The sequence below is a fragment of the Cygnus atratus genome, chromosome 6, assembly GCF_013377495.2.
Source record: "Cygnus atratus isolate AKBS03 ecotype Queensland, Australia chromosome 6, CAtr_DNAZoo_HiC_assembly, whole genome shotgun sequence".
Classification (NCBI taxonomy): Eukaryota; Metazoa; Chordata; class Aves; order Anseriformes; family Anatidae; genus Cygnus; species Cygnus atratus.
This window is the reverse complement of record NC_066367.1, coordinates 8789363-8810247: the sequence shown is the minus strand read 5'-3', so window position 1 is coordinate 8810247 and position 20885 is coordinate 8789363. Positions and strand designations below refer to the sequence as shown.

The following is a 20885-nucleotide window of genomic DNA, read 5'->3' as shown; positions in this document are numbered from 1 at the left end:
CAGGAACTTGCTCTCCTTTTAGACCCAAGATCTGCTCCCCCTGGCCTTACAAGGGACGGAGTTAGACATGGGTTGTGAAAGCCGTGCCTTACAGATGTTGTTCCGTCTTCATGGAAGGAAGCCGTGCTCTTGGGTCTGGTCTGAAAATCCACCAAACTCCTTCTGCCTGAACTCTTCTCCGTGGAGCGCATCTTACCCTTCACCTCTGCCCTGAATTTTCACCCAAATTTCATCACCTCCATGGAGATGCTTGCCTGGTGTGTTGCGTTCACTCAGAGATACCTGTCATAGACTTGTTACCAGAGTGCTTCACCAGGCTGCTCTTTGGAGCCTTTACTGGGGGAATACTGGGATAGCAAAGCACTAGACTGTGTTCCAGTACCAGCCCAGCTGTTTAGGTCTAGTTTAGAGCCAGAGCCACATGGCACAGGAGCAACTGTTCAAACTCCACTCTCGTTCTTGGCTCCAGTACTTCTGGAAGAGGGTCTCCGAGCTGTGCTGCGTTCAGTTTCACTGGTAGCTAGGACTGGAACAGCTCCAGGACTTGTTGGAAAGATCAGGATGAATCCCAGAGTGCAGATCGGAGCGGCCTTAGGAGGCTGCTGCTTGCTGTACCTGCAGATGGCTTTCCCGTGACTCCTGTGCTAAGCAGCATTGCCATGTTAGAGGTAACCCAGGCACCAGTTACCCTGGTCAGGGCAGTATCAGAAAAAGAGGCAGGATACTCTGTGCAGCTTCGAAGAAAAGGATGAACACAGGTAGCATCCTGTGCCTATAGCCCTTCATCCCCACCACCCACACGTTTCTGCCCTCTGGCTGCTGCAACAGTGAGCTGGTAGGTGAGCAGGGAGCTCCTGCCATAACTGAGGACCTCAAACCACGTCTAGCTCTGACAGTTCCCTGCCTCAGTCCCAGCTCAGAAGCAGAAACCATTACACTAGCTTTGTCCCACAGTTAACAGACGACCTTGAGCTGGCTTAATTCTCCATGCGAGAGGAGGCTGTGGCTGCCAGGAAGACGTGTGAGAGCAGCTAGCGCTGTTACCCACCTTGCTCCATGCCTTCCTTCCTCTGAGGTACCACCCTGGAGGTGAAAAAGCTCCGAGAAGATGCTAAACATTTTTAAAAGGAATTCACTTCATAGTCAAAAGCGCCTGAGCTCATCTCTTTGCCGGTAGTGTGGAAAAATTAATAGGTTCCCATGGTAATTACAGGTAGTCGGGATGGTGGCTTAGCTACCCAGGCTGCTCCATTCATTTGGATAAGTCACTGGTGCTTATGCAAGCTGGAATCCACCCCAAAGGTTCGACCTACTCTGTTTACAGACAGGCACACATCAGGCTCCCAGCTCTGCCCCAGCATTTGCCAGTGGTGGAGCAGCCTCGTTCCTCTGTTTCCTTTATCTTGCTGTCTTTGACAGCAAAGAGGGGAAGGTAACCAGTTTTCTCCCCTTTTCTAGACAACACCAGATTTTGTCTGTGCTCGACTGCAGCATGATTAGCAAAATAGGCTCTTCAGGTCCCTCCTTAAGTGTCCTTTGCTTTAGTATGAAATTTATTTTGTGCTGATACTGTGCCAGGCAGGCTGCCATATAACACTGTTTCATTGCAACAGTGCTGAAGGGGGATATGAATCTTCCCCCACGCCTGCTGGAAGAGACACAGAGAGGCAGTGCTCAGCTATACAGCTCCCTGCGACTTGCCCAAGCTCCCCCTGAACTCAGACACCTCTAGCCTAACAGTCTCCCTCTTTCAGTTTGAAACCATTGCCCCTTGTCCTGTCACGACAGGCCCTGGTAGAAAGTCTTTCTCATGTATATTTTATACATTGAAAGGCTGCAATAAGGTCTCTCGGGAGCCTTCTCCAGGCTGAACAACCCCAAATCTCTTAACCCTTCTTCATAATAACACCCATTTCATAAATCTCTGTGCCTTCATTTCTTTCTACAGACTTCCTCCTCGTGAGGTGTGACTGAAGGATGTTGGGTTGGAGGTGGGAACTCCTGAGTTCCCAGGATTTTTTCTTCCCACTGCATTACAACAGGGCCTTGGGGCAGCCACTTAATTCCAGTTGACTTCCTGGAGCACCTGAAGCCAGGTGCCGGGACCTAGAAGCACAGAAGCATTTTTCCAAAGGTGCTGAGCAGTTTGGCTTGAACTGAAGTTAGCAGCTGTTGAAGTAGAGTTCCTGTAAATGAGGTCACTTTTGTTTAAAGAGTCTAAGCATGGGCTCTGGAAACTACCTGAAAGCATTCACCATTGAAAGACAGAAGTTTAGTAAATGCAGCTTTTGTAAATTTTTTTTTCCCCAGAGTCTAGATATGGATTTAGGATTTTTTTGGTTCCAGCTTCTGGGTGGGAAATGTTCTGACTGTCCTTTTAGGTCCTGCTTGGGCAGCGTCCTGCTTCAAAGCAAGGTAGCTGTATTATACAAGACTAAGTTAGCCTTGTTTGTGTTAAATATTGCTTTAAAAAGGGTTGGTCTACAGCTCCCACTCTGTGTGGTTGTGCTTCAGTCAGAGGAGCATCTTTCCACAGGGCAGAGAACCTCCAGTGCCTCTGTTGGCTCTGCCCTGCGGTGCAGACGTCAGTTCTGTCATTTCCCCATCCAGACCTCTTAGGAGGTTTCCATCTCCCTTCTTTTTCCTTTGTGTTGGGTTTGGAGGTTTTCTCCTCCCTTTACACCTGCTTTTTCTCCCACGCAGCTTCAATTTTTATGCTCGTGCTCTGCTCTTTATTATCTCCCTGATCACTACATGAACCCAATGCATTCGTATTCAAGTGCTGATTTTTAATTTATTAAATAAGGGGGTGGAAGAGGTGAAGGTCTGTGGGCAAGCAAAACTAGCTTGCCTAGTCTTAATAAGCATGGAAGCAGTTGCTGTCTGCTGTGGGCTGGTCTTATTATTTGCAGAGCCTGAAATGCTAGAGGGAAGAGTTGGGCAATGAAATGCTTCCTCCGCTGAAGCCACTGACACAGGGAGGAGCCTTGCAGCGAGTTGTCTGCTGCTTCCATCTCGCCGTCATAGGCAGACAACTGAGGACATCGTACTATTGGCACGGTCAGGAAAACAAGAGTGATGTTGCTGTGAAGATTAAAAAAATAAATAAAAATAATCAAGCATTTGAATCTCACCTGGCCACACTGGGCTTCTGGCAGGTTGAATGGAGTTATCTGGGGTCCCGCTAAGCTTTCATGTTGAAAACCAGGAGCTGGGTGATGGTACACGACTTGCAAATCAGGGTAGGCTGTGCGGTATCAGAGGTGGACTGGTGTGTGCGTAATAGCTGCTCACAGCATCTTCTCCTTCCATTATTATTTGCAAGGTGGAAATTAAAAAACACCACTTGGAGTTGAGGGCAGGGTGGCCGAGGATGACACTGCTTTAAGGCCAAGAGCAATGCAGAGGAGGAATGTGAGTATGCCAGGGCCAGCAGGACTTGGGCTAGCACCAGCTCATCCTAATTGCCTGGTGGTGCTGGGCCTGGCTGCCGTGTGCACGCAGCAGCATGTTGCACCACGAGCTGAGCTGAACATGTGCCTCCTTGCAGCATGGACCCCTGCTCACATACAGCAGTGAGAGAGGCTCACAGGGAGCAGAAATGACCCCAATATGATAGACATCAAGAGTGTTTGGTGTCCTGCAGCTTTGGGGTAAGCTCAGGGGAATCTCTTCTTCCAGTGGTGTCTGTTCAATGGGGGAAATTGCAGGGAATAGGGTGAAAGAAATCACCTGTTAGCTCTTCAGTGCTATAAAAGTCAGCTTTGTCATGCAAAAGGCAGCAGTCTAGAGACAGTGGGAGTGCGATACTAAACCATTAGCTCTGACCCAGCACAGCTCTTAAGTATGCCTTTAACCTGAAGCCAGAGTAATCCCATTAAAAGCAGCAGGTCTAATCACTCCTGTGCCGTTGGCTTTGGACACACTGAACAAGATTTGGGCTGTACTGACAGAACTGTAGCACTTGCTGTCCTCAACAACTGTGGGACTTCTGTGGGCACTGATCTTGCAGGTGTGAAAAAGGTGGAGGAAAGCCTCAGGACCTGTTTGACCAGGAGCCATTTGCCTCCTGGTCCTGCTCCCACCGGAGACCTCAGTCCTAGGTCACTAGGAACATGAGGGCCCCTTTCTCCAGCTTCCTGGTCAGATGTGAGTTTCAGAGCACATGAATCTTTCTCACAACGCCACATCAATATGAGCAATGCAGCAATTATATAGTCTCTTTCCATAGATGAACGGTTAGGCCACTTGGTTATCTGGGTCATTCTTCATATGTGTTAAAAAACAAAACAAAAACAACAAAAAATGCTTCAAACTTAATGTTATCCCATAGATTTGATGGTCACATTTCACTTTTGGAGAGATATCAAAGCTCCTGGCATTATCACAAAGCTTTCTACAAATGATAGGCGGTGTGAGTTGGTCAGAAATAGATGTGAACAAAGCTGGAAATGTGCAGTTGCGTGTGGCTGAAGAGAAACACCATCAGTCATCATGTTATGAAAGAGGCGTGCTCTTTGTCTTTTTGTCTCTGGATGCATAACAAGGTGAAGGAATAAAGTTTAAAGCAATCCTGTGCGACTATGGGAAAGATGAGAAGGGAAGCGAGAAGGTTGTATGTAGCCAGCTTCGTTAAACATTTTGCCTGGAAAGCTGGGAGGAGGTCACCATAGCAGTAAATATTTTCCTTGTGTGCTGTGTGAGTGCATAGATAAATATAAATCACAGCTGATAAACAGTCAGAATCACTGCTCTGGGTTAGACCCTCTGCTGCTGCTCAGGGGTGATTGAGAGCATGGAGGAACAAGAAGCACAGAGTGATCCTTCCACTAGAAAAATCTTCAAAGGTTTAAGGTTTCTTCACCCAGAAGCTGAAGAGGTTGAGTCCAAGTATTCCTACATCAGCAACCACTGACAATCTGTTTTTGGGGATTTGTCTAATTTGTTGTAGAATGAATGTCTGCTGTTCAACACATATCACAATATTTTGATATGTGTTAAAAAGGGGCTTTCTCTCCTTTTTTGCCTGCTGCTTCATGATCTCATTGTGTTTCTTTGTCCTGTGCTGCAAGGAATGATCAATTACCCCTTTTGTTATGGATCATGATATTATTTCCCTATCACACCACTTTTTGGACATTTTTTTCTTGGATGCAGAGTGCTGGTTATTAAGCCTCTTTGTATGATACAGCAGTGATTGAGTGCATTTTCAATTAAACACAATACATCCTAATGAAGTCATTAGCTCATTATTTTCTTTAATTCACCAGTTGGGGAGTTGAGATTTATATGGATTTTTTAATGAACAGACTTACTGCTTAAGGTATGTGCAGTATCGGTGTGTGAAATCTGAAGCCAAGAGAATTTTTTCATGCCCAGGCAGTGATAGGATGCTAAACTCTGGGTGGACAGAAAACAGGAGACCTCAGCAGGTTTTTTTAAATTGGTAATAAAAAAGGAAAATAGGTTAATGTACCTAAATTTATTTAGGGAGTAGCCACTCATAATGGAAATCCCATATCTTTGATGTGAGTACAATGGGATACAGATTTGGTCTGGTTTTGCAGGGTGGGTGGCAGAAGTAGGTAGGAAGTCCTAAAAGCAGAAATATCATGTAGGCAGAAAAGGGAGAAGGAATGCATGGGTGATGTTTTGGAAGGAAAAAATAGGGTCTGTGTAGCTCCATTGCATTTAGTGGGATTTGCGTGTTCAAATGTGTGGCTGCAGTATGGTTAGCATCTATCGGAGTAGCAGAGCTGAGGCTGGGGGCTGAGGGAAAGGTTGGTAGTTAGCATATGGTGCTTGCTGGCTGATGGAAACCAGAGTGAACCTGGTTGGAACCTGTACCAAATGTGGACGTGAGCCTGTCTTTGTACCTTAGAATCCCAGAATCATTGAGGTTGGAAGAGACCTCCAAGATTACCTGGTCCAAGCATCCCCTACCACCAACAATGTCACCCACTAAACCATGTCCCTAAGCACCATGTCCAGCCTTTCCTTGAACACCGCCGGGGACAGTGACTCCACCACCTCCCTGTGCAACCCATCCCAACACCTGACCGCTCTTTCTGAGAAGAAACCTCTCTTAATTTCCAACCTGAACCTCCCCAGGTGCAACTTGAGGCCATTCCCTCTAGTCCTATCACTAGTTACCTGTGAGAAGAGGCCGACCCCCAGCTCCCCACACCTCCCTTCAGGCAGTTGCAGAGAGCAATGAGGTCTGCCCTGAGCCTCCTCTTCTCCAGACCAAACACCCCCAGTTCCTTCAGCCGCTCCTCACAGGACTTGTGCTCCAGGCCCTTCCCAGCTCCGTAGCCCTTCTCTGGACACGCTGCAGGGCCTCGATGTCCTTCTGGTAGTGAGGGGCCCGGAGCTGAACCTTAGTTTCATGCACAGCAGCAATACTAAATACAAGAAGCAATAACACAAAGATACTGTGTATTTACTTCCCTTTGCCCTGGAGTGGACAATACTGGCTGTTGTCCTCCCAACACTTGCCTCCCATGCAACACCCTCACTGCCTTTGGACCGAGGGGGGTGGCACTGGGGGCCGTGGTGATCACGCCGTGCCAGCACCCCGCCAACTGCACCATTCCTTGAAACAAATGGCTCCACGCAGCCAGTGCAAATGCATGAAACCCCAGCATGATGAAAGCAACATAATCACTGTGGCAAGGTAAAACGTGGTTCATTTAGATTTGGACGTTTCAGTCAATTTCAATTAATCTTATAGGTCGTAGTGAAATAGTAATTTTCATCTGTCTTGTATGACATTTATGATTACCCTGGCATTTTTCATCATTATTATACAAAGCTCCTTTACCTGGAGAAAACAAAATGTTTTGCTTGTGTTGAAGTGTGTCGGAATCTCAGACGTTTCAGAAAGCAAAAGAAATCAACTTGCTTCATTTTACTCCAAATGAAAGCAAATATGGAAATGCCAGAATTCCCAAAGGAATGAAAGCCTTGTTTCTTTTCAGCTCCTGGAGATACGGCTGGGCTGGTTAGGTGCTAATGAGCAGGGAGAACCAGCCAGCCCATGCTGTGCTGTGCCCCTTGGCTTCTTCTGCCCTTTGGGATGCCTGTCTTGTTTTCTTCAGATTTGGTGCCTTTCTTTCAACAGTGACTGAAAACTAAAGCACTCCACAGTGAGTGGGGACAGCAAAAAACCCTCTACCCTTGGGCTTCCATTGCCAGCGAGCCCAAAAGTCAGTCCTTACTAATAGGATGCAGCTCTGAGCTCAGGTTTTGGTTGCAGACAAGGCAATTTGCAAGAAATCTGTTGGGGTGACCTCTGCCCAGGGCTGAGAAGGGGCAGCAGTGGGTGCAGCAATCTCCACAACTTGGCTCGTAGGCAGCATAGTGAGATCTTCCAAGGGCAATTGCAGTTTTAGGAAACTGAAGTGTTTAAAGGTAGTGAAAATGATGAAAACTGATGTTGTGTTGAGGATCTGCTGTATCATAGGATCATAAAGGTGGGGACTACAGGGCAAGAGAAATCCATTTTCCTTGGAAGTGGCATTGTCAAAGACTTCCGTGGGAGAAAGAGATGCATTAATCTCTTGGCTTAGCTTCTCATCAGTAAATTCCTTCCTCTGCAGGACAAGAGGGAGTTGCAGGGAAGAGCTCTGAGGCTGCACCATGTTTGTCTGGGCTCGGGCTCCCAAACCAGCCGTGCTCCCTGCAGGGTGCCTCACGCTCTGGCTCTGCTTTGGCCCAGACATTTCAGATTTTTCGGTGTCTTCTTGAAAAGCTTCCTTAATTCTCAAACCGCTGTCAGAGCCCAGGCCTTGTCCAGAGAAGTCCTGTCTGTGGCATCTCCGCTGCTTTTGTGCCAGGAGCATGGTGGGGTTACACCAGTTCACATCGGCAGTGACTCAGAGACATGTCAGTGGCTGTACCCAGGTGCCAGCGAGCTGCTCAGCATCTGATACGAGCTGGCAGAGCCTCGCTGAGTACCTCAATAACGTTGGGCTGGCAACGTCTTCGCAGGTATCATGCTACCACCAGCGCTTCCAGCGGCACTTGCAAACTTCAGGTCATAAATTTCTGTCTCTTTAGTCTTTAGCTTGCTGTTTAAAAAGAAAGGAGAAGAAAAAGCTGATATCATTACCGTGTTTGTATGCCATACGCCTTGCTTGTGATACAGCAACTGATTGTATAGTTGTCCTCGTAGTTCAAAGCAGACTCAAAGGCTTTGAGTCTAATTTTAAAATATATCATTACTACTTATATCTCAAGGAAATTACTTCTGCTTCGGATGCAGCAGGAACTCTTGTATAATTATCTCTGTAAACTTCTTGCATCTCTAGTGAAGAACACTGCTCCCCAGTCTGCTGGCCACGTGCTAGTGTACCCCACCCCGCTGTCCCACTGAGGGATTACATATTTTTAGTTGCTACAGGTCTCCTGAGAGACGTGACCTTACTTGCTGGCCCTGGTTAAGGTTGGTAGATGTGGATGGCAGCAGAGGGTGTAGCCCTTTTCCTCCTAGCTCCTATCTGTCTTGCTTCACTCCTTTTCGGCTCACCGTTCCGAACCTTGCGGCTTTCCAGCTCTTTGAACCAGCGTTTTGTAGATGTGCTGACAAAGCGAGGTCTGTGGTGTGCATTTTTGGGCTGGAGCGTGAGTCGATTGCCTGCAAGGGGAACAAGGGCATGGGAGATCAGAAGGAAGACGAGAAAAATGCCAGGGTGTGCAAAAGGCCATTTTGCAGGGCTGTAATTGGTCATCCCAAAGGGCCAACATCCCAGACAGGGCAGGGCATATTCACAAAAGGATGCTTTGAGATTAACGTGCCCTACTCTCCAGTTTCCCTCATGGGCAGCAGACTTAATTACCCTTCGAAACCTTTAGAGCAGAATATATTTGGGGCTTTGGCCTCTAACCCAGGAGGACTGCCTGTAGGGAGAAGGGAGCTCTTTCACTCTTCTTGGTGCTCTGTGATCACTGGGAGCTGGCTCAGCCTGCCCTGTAGCTCCCAGTGGCCTGAGGGACGTGGGAAACAGGTGAAGCTCTACCTTTCTCCTCTGGTAGGACATCTTCTGAAGCTTTCTGCGGCAGTTCTCTGCTGAGGGACAGAAGAATCACACCACCACCCAACATGGGTGCCTTTGTCACTGCAGGAGTACCTGGTGCTATCTGGCATGAAGCAGTGGGAAGTCCCACGCTACACCGAGAACATTTGCAGCTTGACACAGAGCTCTGCTGCCCGAGGCCTCAATGGCCCCTTTCCTCTCTGGAGGCCAGCACTGCAGTGCACACACGTGGGCTGTGAGCAGTCTGGCTGAGGAAAGCTAAGAAATGTCTCCTTCGAGGAGACTGGCAGCCATATGCTCCACCTAGCACTGCCATTCCCCTCGGGAATATCTGGGTTTTGAGCACTGCTCTAACTAATAAATGTCCTACAAACGTAGTGTGGTGTACGTGTTGGAGGGGTTAGAGATAAAGCCGTTCCTGGGCAAGAGTCACGGGTCATCTGTGGAGTCTGAGCATCAAGGTAATCAATTACCACAAGCCTGCCTGCAGGCCCTTTGTAAATCTGGCTCCTTTCCATCGGAGAAATAATAGCCATGTCCCTTGCCAGGTAATTTTCCAAATGATTATTTTAAATAATACGTTGCTGTGATCCAGCAAAAGAGTTTTGAGATTTATTAGAGCATTTGTCACTGCGAGGAGACGCATTTGGTGAACTCTGCGGGCTGGCAGTAAGCAGCGGGGGGCAAGTGGCACATGAAACACTGAAGTCTCTAATTGCTCAGGTCCTCTCTGTGTTTGCAGAAATGGGAGACAGGGACATGCGTCTCACCCTGCAGTGCTGGCTGCCAGCATCGCAGGTCACCAAGCAGATGGCACCGGAGCTGCTCTGAGGTGTCAAGAGACATGGAAGGAGTGGTGATAGATTGCTCCTCTCCCTTCCCTGGGCAGGTCTGCACAAGGAGGTTGTCTGGTTCTGGATGTGTTGCCCCTTCCTGTGGTAAAATCTGAGACACAGCCCTGTTTTAATAGCTTGGCTTGAAGCTGAAGCTTGGGTCTTTGCACAGGAACCGATCCAACGAAGTCTAGGAGAATGTGCTCTTAAGGATGCTTCAGGTTGCTATGGCCATGTCTTCTTTTATTTAAAAGAAAATAATCTTGCAGTTGCTTTGGGACTGACAGGTATCTACTTATAAACAGATAGCTTGACTCTTTTTCCTAGCTTTTTGTGGCTCTGTTGGTGTTGAGGGGGGCTTTTAGAGGTATTTTGCAAAACAGCATTGCAAAGGTGGAGTGAAAGCCTCAGTGAAACTGAGAATCAAGTCCCTGGTTTGTGGGGAGAAAGTACCGCATAGTGATAGAAACACATGGCAAAAAAAAGTGTATCTGCATTGTAATAACGTCATTTTCTGTCTCCCCCTTCCTCCAGGTTATCTCGCACCCCGAAACCTTCCTAGTGCAGGCTTCTTCCCATTCCTGCAAACTGTGCTGTGTGATACAGACGCCAGATGCAAAGGCACGCCATACACACCAGACGATCTGCTGCCAAGGCTTAATGACATCTCATCTCTCAAACTGTAAGGGAATCTGGATATAGCTGGGTGTCACAAACTGCAGAACAAAACTTGCTTTGAGGTGGAGGGAGCAGCCATGCATGTGTGTATGTGCAAGTGTGTCCACAACAGCTGTCTCTCTCGTATCTGTTATAACAGATACAGTTTTAGATATCTGAGCACTTAGAAATGAGAATATGGGCTGCAATGTGGGATGCTTTAAAAATGGTCATATTAGGGACAGCTATCAGTATTGTGTCAATTGCTTCAGGCTTGACAGTAGAAGAGAAATTTACTTCCTGAGGAAAATGCCTCTGATGACCCAAATTCCAGAAATCAGAGCAAAGAAATTTTATTTGCATGATTGTGGGCTGGGTCTTGCAGGGCATCAGCTGCTAAGAGCAAGCCCAGTGGGCTGATCTGCCTTCTGTGGTGATCAGCTCAGGACACTTAGGGTGGAAGTGCAAATTCCTCAACAGCCCTAGTTTCAGAGGCACATTTGTCCTGGAGTGATTGCTCTTTCAGTAGAGCCTCCAGGCACCAGCCAGAATGGGTGTTCTCTCTGCAAACCATTAAACATACAGGCAAACAGATGAAAAAATAAATGATTTTTGGCCACAAAAGCATGTAGATTTGCAGAGCGGAGCTGGCTGTGCATGTCTCGTTGGAATACTGGTTTGCTGAAATTGAAATACACAACGTGGGGATTTCAATCTCACTGACGTTCCAGTGGAAGCCAAATAGCATTTGCTTTGAGATGTGCTAGCCAGGATTGTTTCCATATTTTGGCTGCCGGGTTCTGGCATACCCAGGGACCCCCGGGGCACACCCGGGGAACATGCAGCCCTGAGGCCTGGTTTGTGGAGCTGAAAATCTGTACATCTCACATCCAAGGTCCCCAGGTGCTGGTCCTTCTTTTTGGGTGAGAGGCTGCTCCAGAACGGCTATGTCAGAACCTCAAAAGCCCTCTTGGCCAGAGCTTGGGAGTTTGAAAAACTCAGGTGGGCCCCAAGACTTCCACCAGAGAGCCCCTAAGGCAGGATCCTGGGTATGGTGGCTTCTCAGGGGTCCTTTTTCAGTGCAAAGGGAGTGGCATTTCTAGGGGAATGTCAATGGTCAGGATCTCTCCGTTGGTTAAGGAGAGTCTGGATGACTAAACATGTGGGTGGCTGAATTTACACAAGGTGAATCCTAATCAACTTCAAGGTCACACAGCAGACGAGGGCAGAGCCACGGAGAGACAGGATGCCTGGATTCACAGCCCTTCATTTCCTCAGTGTCATTATTTTCCTGGGCACGTTAAACAATGGTTAATTTGGAGCACTGAAATAAAGAAACGGGGACTGTTAGTGCCAAAGCTGGAGGTCTTCCATGGGTTTTAATAGCTACAAATGCTCCTTGCTTTCTGTTTTTGGTTTCTGTAGAGTTGTTTAGGAAATAACTGTTTTTTCCTGCCAACTGAAAATGAAAGGGTAGGGCCAAACTACAGCTCAAGTCACATGTCTCATTAATAAGCATCTTGACCACAACTGATGCTAGAAATTAGCCTTATGAAATATCACACAACTATGTGGGTATACCTGCCCTTGTCTGGTCAATGTTGGCGTTAGAAATACATTACATTTTACAAGAAAAAACAACCTTTAACTAGCCACAGCAAACCTAGCAGGATACAGCAGAGTATGAAACCTCACCAGAAGGTTGACTGGTTACGAGAAAGTTCCTGCAGCCAATATGAATGGACTCAGCTCTGCTTCGGGAGCAGAATCGCTGTGGATGAACTTGTCATGAAGGGAAAATAGTTGGGCTGTGACCCTGCCCTATCTGGATGTATCATTGTGTAATATTCTAGAGTTTGTAGTATTCAGCTAACACAGACTGCTTTTTTCCTCCCATTGTGCAACTCACTGAAGCTGTTATTAAACTGTTTTCTAACTCGCCCTTAAACAGTGTCTTACCAGTGGCCAGCAGAGAAAATAGGCAAGGTTCTCATCTTTAATTCTGTTCCCTTTTTACCAAGGTGTGCAAAATATGATCATTTGAGATTTCCTTGAGCAGGAGAGAGCTAGCTACAAACACTGAGCTCAACACCACCATCTTCCAACATTTTTTTCCCTTTAAGTGAAATGTTTGGGAAGGGTAAAGTAAGGTTCTGGTGTCTTGAATGATTTCTTGGTAGAGGCACACAACATGCTGTAATAACTTAGTGTTATTGCAGCTTGCATCAAGGCCTCTCTGGTCAGTCAGAGCATCATTAATAGTGCCATGAAGTTCTCCACTGCGTCTTCTATTGAACATGTGTTGGGAGACGACAGACCTGATATGATGAGGCCTCCTTTCAAAGAAGTGGCAATTTGTTTAAGGTTAGACCAAATACGTATGTCAAGCCTTGCCTGTCCTTGGTGTCCCCACATATCATGCATAAATGCAATCCCCTCCATCAGTGTCTGAGAGTGCTGCAGTGCGCTCCCCCAACATCCATACCAGGCCTCTAGAAGGAACTCAGCATTTACACAGACCAGATTTCAACACATTTGCCATAAAATCCAGCTATAGACCCATCCTGAGTCACACAGTAGCTAAACATAAGCTTAATCATAAGAAACTGAGTTTTTACAGGTGTGTTCATTTTCTCCTTTCCCTCAGTAAGCGGAGGAGCTTGTCCAGTGCGGCCAAGGACAACCATCCATCACCATGGAGCGCTGAGGTTCCCAGCAGCAGGAATGCTTCACTGGGTAGGTTATTCACTGCTCTATGCAAAGGCCTGATCTTTAAAGGCTGATCTTTTGAAGCGCTCTCAACAGAGACGCAGTTCTTAGAGCGCTGCTAAAATGATTTATACGTTCTATACAGGCAAGTAACTGTGGCTGTGACATCAGTGTAAATTCTTGGGAATAATTACAAGTAACTGTCTGCAGAAAAGAATTCTGGAATTTGACCAAGAAAACAGGATTAAATTGTTGTGCTTCACAGGAGCAATGCGAGATCGCAGACTGTTTGAACGTTAATTAAAGATGTGGCTATTTATGGAATACTGCCCTTTTACTGCCCACAAATTGTCCATAAACAGCTTATGTTTTTTTTTTTTTTTTTCAAATGCATTTCTTATTCACATTTATTCAACAAACAAGTCTTCTTCTGTGCCATAGTGGATATTTATTGTTGATGCTGTTCTCCTCTGATGTGTTTCTCTTTCCTGAAGGAACTTTCAGACTTAAATTTTCTTTAAATCATTACAGTTATTATTTATTGGTGGTAATGGCTAGTACTATCTGCAAGTCATCATGATGGATAGCCATTTCTCCAGGGAGCTCACGATCAAATGAATGATTACAGATTTGCATTCCGTGACTGTTCTGCCCCAGCCATTCATGGTTCCAATTAGCATTCCTGCCAATGCACTCACTCCTTGGTGCATGGGCAGAAAAAGGCAGCACAAAAAAGGGACTGGGGAAAAAAAGTCAACGAATTGTTAGGGGAACTATCAACTCATGTTGATGGCCATGCATGGTCAAGAAAGAGCTCCGTTCTACCTCGTATTTAAGAAATAAAAATAATAGGTTGAAGCCTCAGCTGGTGTAAACTGGCATAGCTCTTTTAGTTTCAGAGAGCTGTGTGGTTTTGTGAGTGCAGCTCAGTGCAAAGGTTGGCTTTGGTGTGCATCAGCTGGGGACCTGGCAGCGTGCCACCATGTGTAGCAGGCAGTAGCGCTCCAGATCTGTGCTGGAGCTGAATAACAAGTGCCACCCCACTGTGCCAAGGGCACCTGGGGAGCTCTGCCTTACAGGGCTATCAGCTCGAGCTGATGTGGGCTTCCTTGTAAGGCCGCCTGTGTCTCTCCTGCGTGGGGGAGCTTCAGGACTTGAGAAAAGAGGTAGAAGTTAATGTTGAGCTGCAAGCAAGTAGTTAAATGCATTTAATTTTAAAAAGTTACAAAAGGAAGTGGTGTAATCCAGGCTTTAATTACTTCAGAAGAAAACCTTAAGTAAGTAATTACAGGGTGCCATTGGTTGTACCTTTGGAGACAGATTAATGATGGCATGCCCAAAGCTGTAGTCAGTTAGCTATCCTCTGTCCTGGTTTGATGTAGCAAAGAGGTTAAAAGACATTAAGTAAAATACAGTGTTTCAAACTGTTATTGCAGCATTCAGGGATTTGGTGTATCATGGAGAAAATACCCTTTGGAATATTTCATCACCATCCAACTTGACTTCCAGCATCAACATGTTCAACAAAATCCTCAGTTTTGGGAAGGTAAGTCTGTATTTGCGTAAAAGCTGTGCCTGATCATTTATGTAGTTATATTTAAAGAATTAGAAGCTCAAAGTACCAACATACGGCTTTTATTGCTTTAGGATCTCCCGCATTATGTGAATTTGCTTTATTCTGGGAAAAGGAAGACAGTTGTTGTGAGTGAGCTTTTAAGCTCTGTTGTACATGTATTATTCTCTAAGCAGAAAACAGATAAACCATGTATCCTGGGACGTAATATTGTGCACGACCAAATATTGGCACACAATACCATGAGGCATTTTGCTCAAAACTTTTGTTAGTTAAGGTATTATGAGTGCATTTTCTTTCATGGGCAATTAAAGATGACTTCGTCATTGGATTTGTTATTGGCCCACAATACTTACGCACTGACATCAGAGGCACTGTATATTTATTACATAGGTAATTGAATAGATACAGGAATAAATCCATTGTAACTGAACTTTAGTACCACTTAATGGACACCAATATGCTGGGGATACTGTCTGCTGTTAATGGTAGATAAAAAAATATTTGTAGCATGTTTATGTATTAATGCCTACAAACACACATTTCTGTTTATCTGCATGAGGAGTTTCAGGGATTTCAGTGACACTTCACCTGTTAAAATTCTATATGTATGTAAGTACTTATACTTTGCAGATGTCACTACTAACCTGTTAAAAAAAGTCTTATTTGCTTTAAAACCATCACAAATAGAGTATTGCTTTAAAGCTACCTTTAACATTACATCTTCTAGAACAAGACACAATTTTCAACTGGAGCAAATCTCAAAGTCATTCTGTGTGAGGTCTTGTCACGATACACAGCCCATCCTGATCTCACTGAAGAGAAGATGGCAGCCAACATCCACAGGACTTTCTGCTTTACTGACTCATCACTTTTACAGTCATTTACCCAAGAGTTCAGAAGTCAGCTGGCTCAGGTGAGTGCCTGGGACTTCTCCTGATGTCTGCAGGTAGCAGCTGCGTTAGCATTAGCTCACACACTTCAGCATGGTGTTTTGGAGGTAGAATGTGACCCCACCTGGCTCAGAGTAGCTCACCTCTATACTTAAGTGCATATAGCGCATGATGAGGCTGAGCTAATTTTTGCACAAACACCTTAGAGCTGAGCACACAGCTTTTGGGGAAAGGCAAGGACAGCCAGCTACCAGCTAGTGGCCATTAAGAGTTCCTCACTATGCCTAGGTTTTGTTTCTCCTCTTTATTTGCCTTCCTGCAGTTACAAGTAGATAGAACAATGTGAGAATGGGGCATAAATAAGAATATTTAAAGCTAGGGGAGGCCATAAATTTCACCCTGTATTACATCAGCCATATAACTTCATCCAATAATTCCTGCATCTAATCCAACAACTCATGACTGAAGCAGTACCTGTCTTTGGGAAAGCTGTATAATTAAAGCAAATGGATCCTTTAAAGGTAATGCCTTCCTTTTTTTTCTTTTTCTTCCTTTTTTTTTTTTGCCAGGGTGAGGATTCTTATTCATTTTTCTTGTATTCCTAGTCTTCGGACTATTGGGGAGATTCTGAATCTTAAGGCTTGTCTAAACAGAAAATTTATTGAGCAGTCTGGGGTGGGAAGGTAAAGCACAGTCACTCTCTCTGTTACTGCCTGTCACTAGAGTCCTCTGAATGTATTGTTTGTTGAGTTGTGTACAAGTGCAGTGCAGGCTGAAAAACATGAAAAGACCCACTGGCAACAAGGGTTCTTCTGCTTAAATAATTTCTTGCATTGTTATTTCTTAAGGTGCAGCACAACCCACGGTACCAAGCAGCATTTGTCAAGGAAATGGTCTCATTTCTAACACTAATCTCCCAAGTGCAGAATGACACCTCCCTGTGGCATCTCCTTTTGCTGGCCCCAGATGTGTTTCAGGGCAGTGTGCAACTGCAAGACATACTTGATTTTCTTCAGAATGCAAGCAGGTAAAAAGACAGAAAATGCCAGGAAGGCCACTGAAAGCTGGCGGGCTTGTGCTGAACAGTAAAGACACGTCACTTTTCATCTTGAAGGGTGTTAGCTTAAAAGCGTGCTTTATTTGGGAGATGGTATGGCACCTTTAATGCATCTCTGAATGTCTCTACAGACAGTGAGCAGTGCTTTGATTTTCAATCACTCCTGTTCCTTATTTAAGTGGGAGCTTGATATGAACTAGTAGTTGTGTTCCAGGCTTCTTAGAGGCACTTCCATGCCCATGTCAGATAGAAGGGGTGCTGAGCAACACCCCCTGCCTTTGGTTGAAGAAAAGCCCTCCTTGCTGTTCTGCTGAAACAGCAGCTAGCCACTTCCTTCCCAAAAACTATAGATACAAATTCAAGTGTCTTTGAACACCTCAGGTATTTGTAGGGGAGCCAGAAATCCACTTGAAAGAAAATGGTTCCCTGATTTACAGCTGTTTTATCCTTCAGAATGAGTCCCAAGGAAGCAGAGGAGGGAGGGAGCCTGGTTCTTCACATATGGGGCTTTGAATGTGTTTGATTTTAAGAAAGTACCAGTGATGTTCTTGCTCAATGGCTATATGAAAAATCAGAAAAAAAATACATGAAAAAATATGAAAAATGGCTTAACTGCATTAATTAACCGTGATGAATTGTTTGATGTTGTCCATAGCTAGGACAATAAAATCTCTTCTCAAATGGGTTTATCCCTTTCCTGGCCCTTAGTTGAGCTAAACTCTCACTTTTCTCTACAAGACTTGAGTTACCCAAGAGAGTGGGAGCATCTTCCAAATCATCTACTGGCTGTCTGATCAAAACTGCTAGAAATTATTCAGAATAGTCCACTTGTTACAGCACATGGAGGAAAGCAAGCAACTGAACGTCTTCAGACTTCCTTGTTTTTTTTTTTCTTAGATATATAAGCAGTTGGGCAAAGATGCCAAAAGAGGTTGTAGAAACTTTGCCATTCTGATTACACCCAGGCTTAGAGGGACTCCCTTTTCATCGCTGGCATGTTACCAAGGCATTTAAAATCATGTACGTTTAGTATCCAGGTAATTTGCCGTGCTGCATTGTGAGAACTATTTGTAAGTCATAATGCCCTTATCATTAAAGGAGTCGGTAGCAGTATGGTGAGAATTTTAATTTCATTCAGCGATGTTTTGCCCATGCTGCTTTTTCAGTCACAGCATTATTGCATTTGTTTGCATTTACTGGCTTGCAGATTCAAGCTTGAGAATCAGCACTGTTTGAGTGCCCAGGAAGAATTAATATTTACTGTGCTGCTCTGCTTTGCTCCATGACTGCAGAGCTGGGCAAAGTTATCATAGACACAACAAAGTGGCACAGAGAATTTCACCAGAACTGCAGTGCTTTTATGCCTGGCATGGGGCAGTGTAAATGCATGAGTACAAAGTTACTGCAAATAGATTGCACAAATAGTACTTTAATGATGCTTACAAAAGCACATCTTAGCTAGCCTGGCCATGTCTTTTACTCAGGCAGTTCTGACCTCCTAAAGGAATACTATGCAGGGAATTTTCTACAGCAGAAAAATGAAGATGCAGAAGAAAAGAACTTTTGCTCAACTAAATATGTGCCGTTTTACAATGGCAGCTTCTTCCCCCTCCGAGACAGGTGCTAACAAGCACCTCTGCAGAATGGAAATGGTGACCACCAATTCCACAAAACCTGCATGGAAACATTGTGTTAAATGAGGAGAAAAGAGTTCCCTGATGCTCTGTCCTCACTAGTGCTCTGTTCCCACAAATCACCATGTTTATATTCATGCCACTGAAATCAGCTCAGCCAGGTGCTGTGTGCATCACCCACAGAACTTCAGGCAGCCAAGAGATTGTGCATTTCACGGTGACCCTATACCAGCAGTGAAGGGCTGTTCTTTGTATAGGAGAAGCCAAAAGGACTAACAATCACTGTGAAGTTTTCTGTAACCTGTACACATTGAACAGGCAGTCCTTTAAATGACTTACCCTGGGATACAATACGCCTGATTATCAGCTTGTTCTTTCCAAAGACTGCAAAAACATTCCTTGCTTCCCCAAAGTCTGGTTATTACAATATAAAAGAGGAAAGAAGGAAAATTAGAAATGGTAACAGTTATTTGTGATTGCTTCTTCCATCCACAGGTGTCTCCCAGGGATCTCTGCTCTCCCTGGAGCCTTGTCTGCTCTGTTTCTTGGTTTCATTTAGGAGGAGATTCACCTGCAGCAGTGAATCACAGTTGTGGCATGTCACCTGTTTTCTAAGCCCTACTGTGAGGATTTAAGTCTATAGATTTTGCACGTGTCTTTGAATAAGTACATCCAATGAGTGCAACATACACATTTCTGCTAATATACCGCCATGGCTTTCCCTTCAAAGCCCTTTATTGTTTGTATTTTGTGCATGATCAAGCAAATAATTAAAAGTAGGGCCAATGTCTTAAAATGTCTGTCAGGCATTTTGAGAATGATAGGCTGTACTACATCTGTGTCTTATTTGAATACTTGCTTTATTTCTACTCATAAACCTGCAACCACAATTTATTTTCCTTGTGCTTTTTTTCCCTTTAGTGTTGTGCTGGCAGCTCAGAATGTCTCTGCGTCGTTTGTGACTGATGATAGATTCAAAACTGCTCAAAATGGGGTTACAGATCCCCCATGTTCCCTGAACTGCTTGGAGCAAGGTAAGACTCCTCCACATAGTCATATCTCTGCTGAAAACCTGTGGTGCCGAGGAGAAGCGAACTGCGGGCTAATAAGTAACTATACCAACTGCACAGTGTTCAGGGCTCAGCATAATGAGTTCTCTTCTTAGCTTTTTACAAACATGAATAAAATACCTCGTTTTGAATGGAAAAGTAAAAAAACTTGGTTCCGTCAGTAGACAATGAATTAACATGAGTTGCAGTCTCAATGGAAATGGGGAGCAGGAATTTTTACCTTGATTTTTTTGGGGGTCAAAATCTGCCTCTAGCTGTGGGCTCTGGCAAACTCACGTAGCTATATCAAGGTGTAGGGATTGAGAATAGGCTTGTATATGTCAAGGCTGGCCATTCTTCTACTCCGTTTCCTGTCAGTTTACATTAGTCAGTCAATGCCCAGGTGCAGGTAGTAAAAAATCTTCCTACACAAAGAAACCCAATAATAAATATTAGGCCAACTTGGGCTGTGTTGCTGATTGCTCTCCTAAAGCAGGAGGAGAGCTCCGTTTGTACCCAGACCTCAGGGCCATTGAGTTGTTCCTGAGATGGGAAATCATTTCTACAATGGCAGGTAGCATCTTGACTTCCTTTGGAAGCCCAGGAAGAGTTGCACCGCAAAGGGGCAGTCAAATGTCAGAACAGGATCTTGTGCCTTGTGATAGGAGCCTAATTACACACATGCTTGTTTTCCTTGACACATTTGCCATAAAGCTCTTCTCAGTTTCCAGCCTAATATGAATATCATCTCTGTTTCTTTGTTGTAGATAAAGAAAAAAGTTTGGTGACCAAATATATTTGTAATCACTTTAACTGGAAAGACAAGAAGGCTTTGGTATTGGAGTTGGAAGAAGTTCTGAGGTAAGACATTGGCTAAAGGGATATTACTAACAGTATAATTCAAATCTATATTTTCTCTAAATCACTTTACATTTCCACTTGCATTGATTTCATATTCACTAAAATGCCTTTTTTTCCCCTCCAGAAAAATAAAGTCGCCAGAGATTGGTGGAAAAGACTCCAAGAGGTCCATTAATTCATATGATTTAGAAGCCATACAAAAGTCTCTACATCGTTTAAAAGGCTTTGAGAAAAAAATGAATAGAAGTGAATTAAAAAGCTTAAATCTATTCAGAAATTTGAAGAATGAAACATTACAGAAATTGTATGCAATTCTTGAACTGGGAATGAATCCACATCATGATTATAAATTAAAGGAAGCTTATAATAAGGAAATAATTGATGAAATCTATAACTTAACATCACTGCAATTACAGAGCGCCTTTAACGGGACTTCCATTTTCAATATAATGACCCAGTGGAAAGAAATTCAGAGTGTTTTAAAATTAGCCACAATGATTTGGAATCCAGATTTGTTAAATAATTCTTATTTTAGTACAGCACAAACTGAGGATGCTCTCAAAATGTTACTCACCACTAGC

The 20885-nt window shown here is 44.7% G+C and overlaps 1 protein-coding gene across 1 annotated transcript in view; it reads left to right on the top strand.

Annotated features, from left to right (window-relative positions):
- Positions 1 to 20885, top strand: part of ABCA12 (ATP binding cassette subfamily A member 12) — an 84419-nt gene that overhangs the window by 8154 nt on the left and 55380 nt on the right. Inside the window, exons 3-5 of the mRNA XM_050711645.1 lie at positions 10406 to 10553; positions 13176 to 13264; positions 14674 to 14783. Coding sequence (XP_050567602.1) covers positions 10406 to 10553; positions 13176 to 13264; positions 14674 to 14783 — 347 coding nt within the window. The remainder of the gene's footprint in view (positions 1 to 10405; positions 10554 to 13175; positions 13265 to 14673; positions 14784 to 20885) is intronic.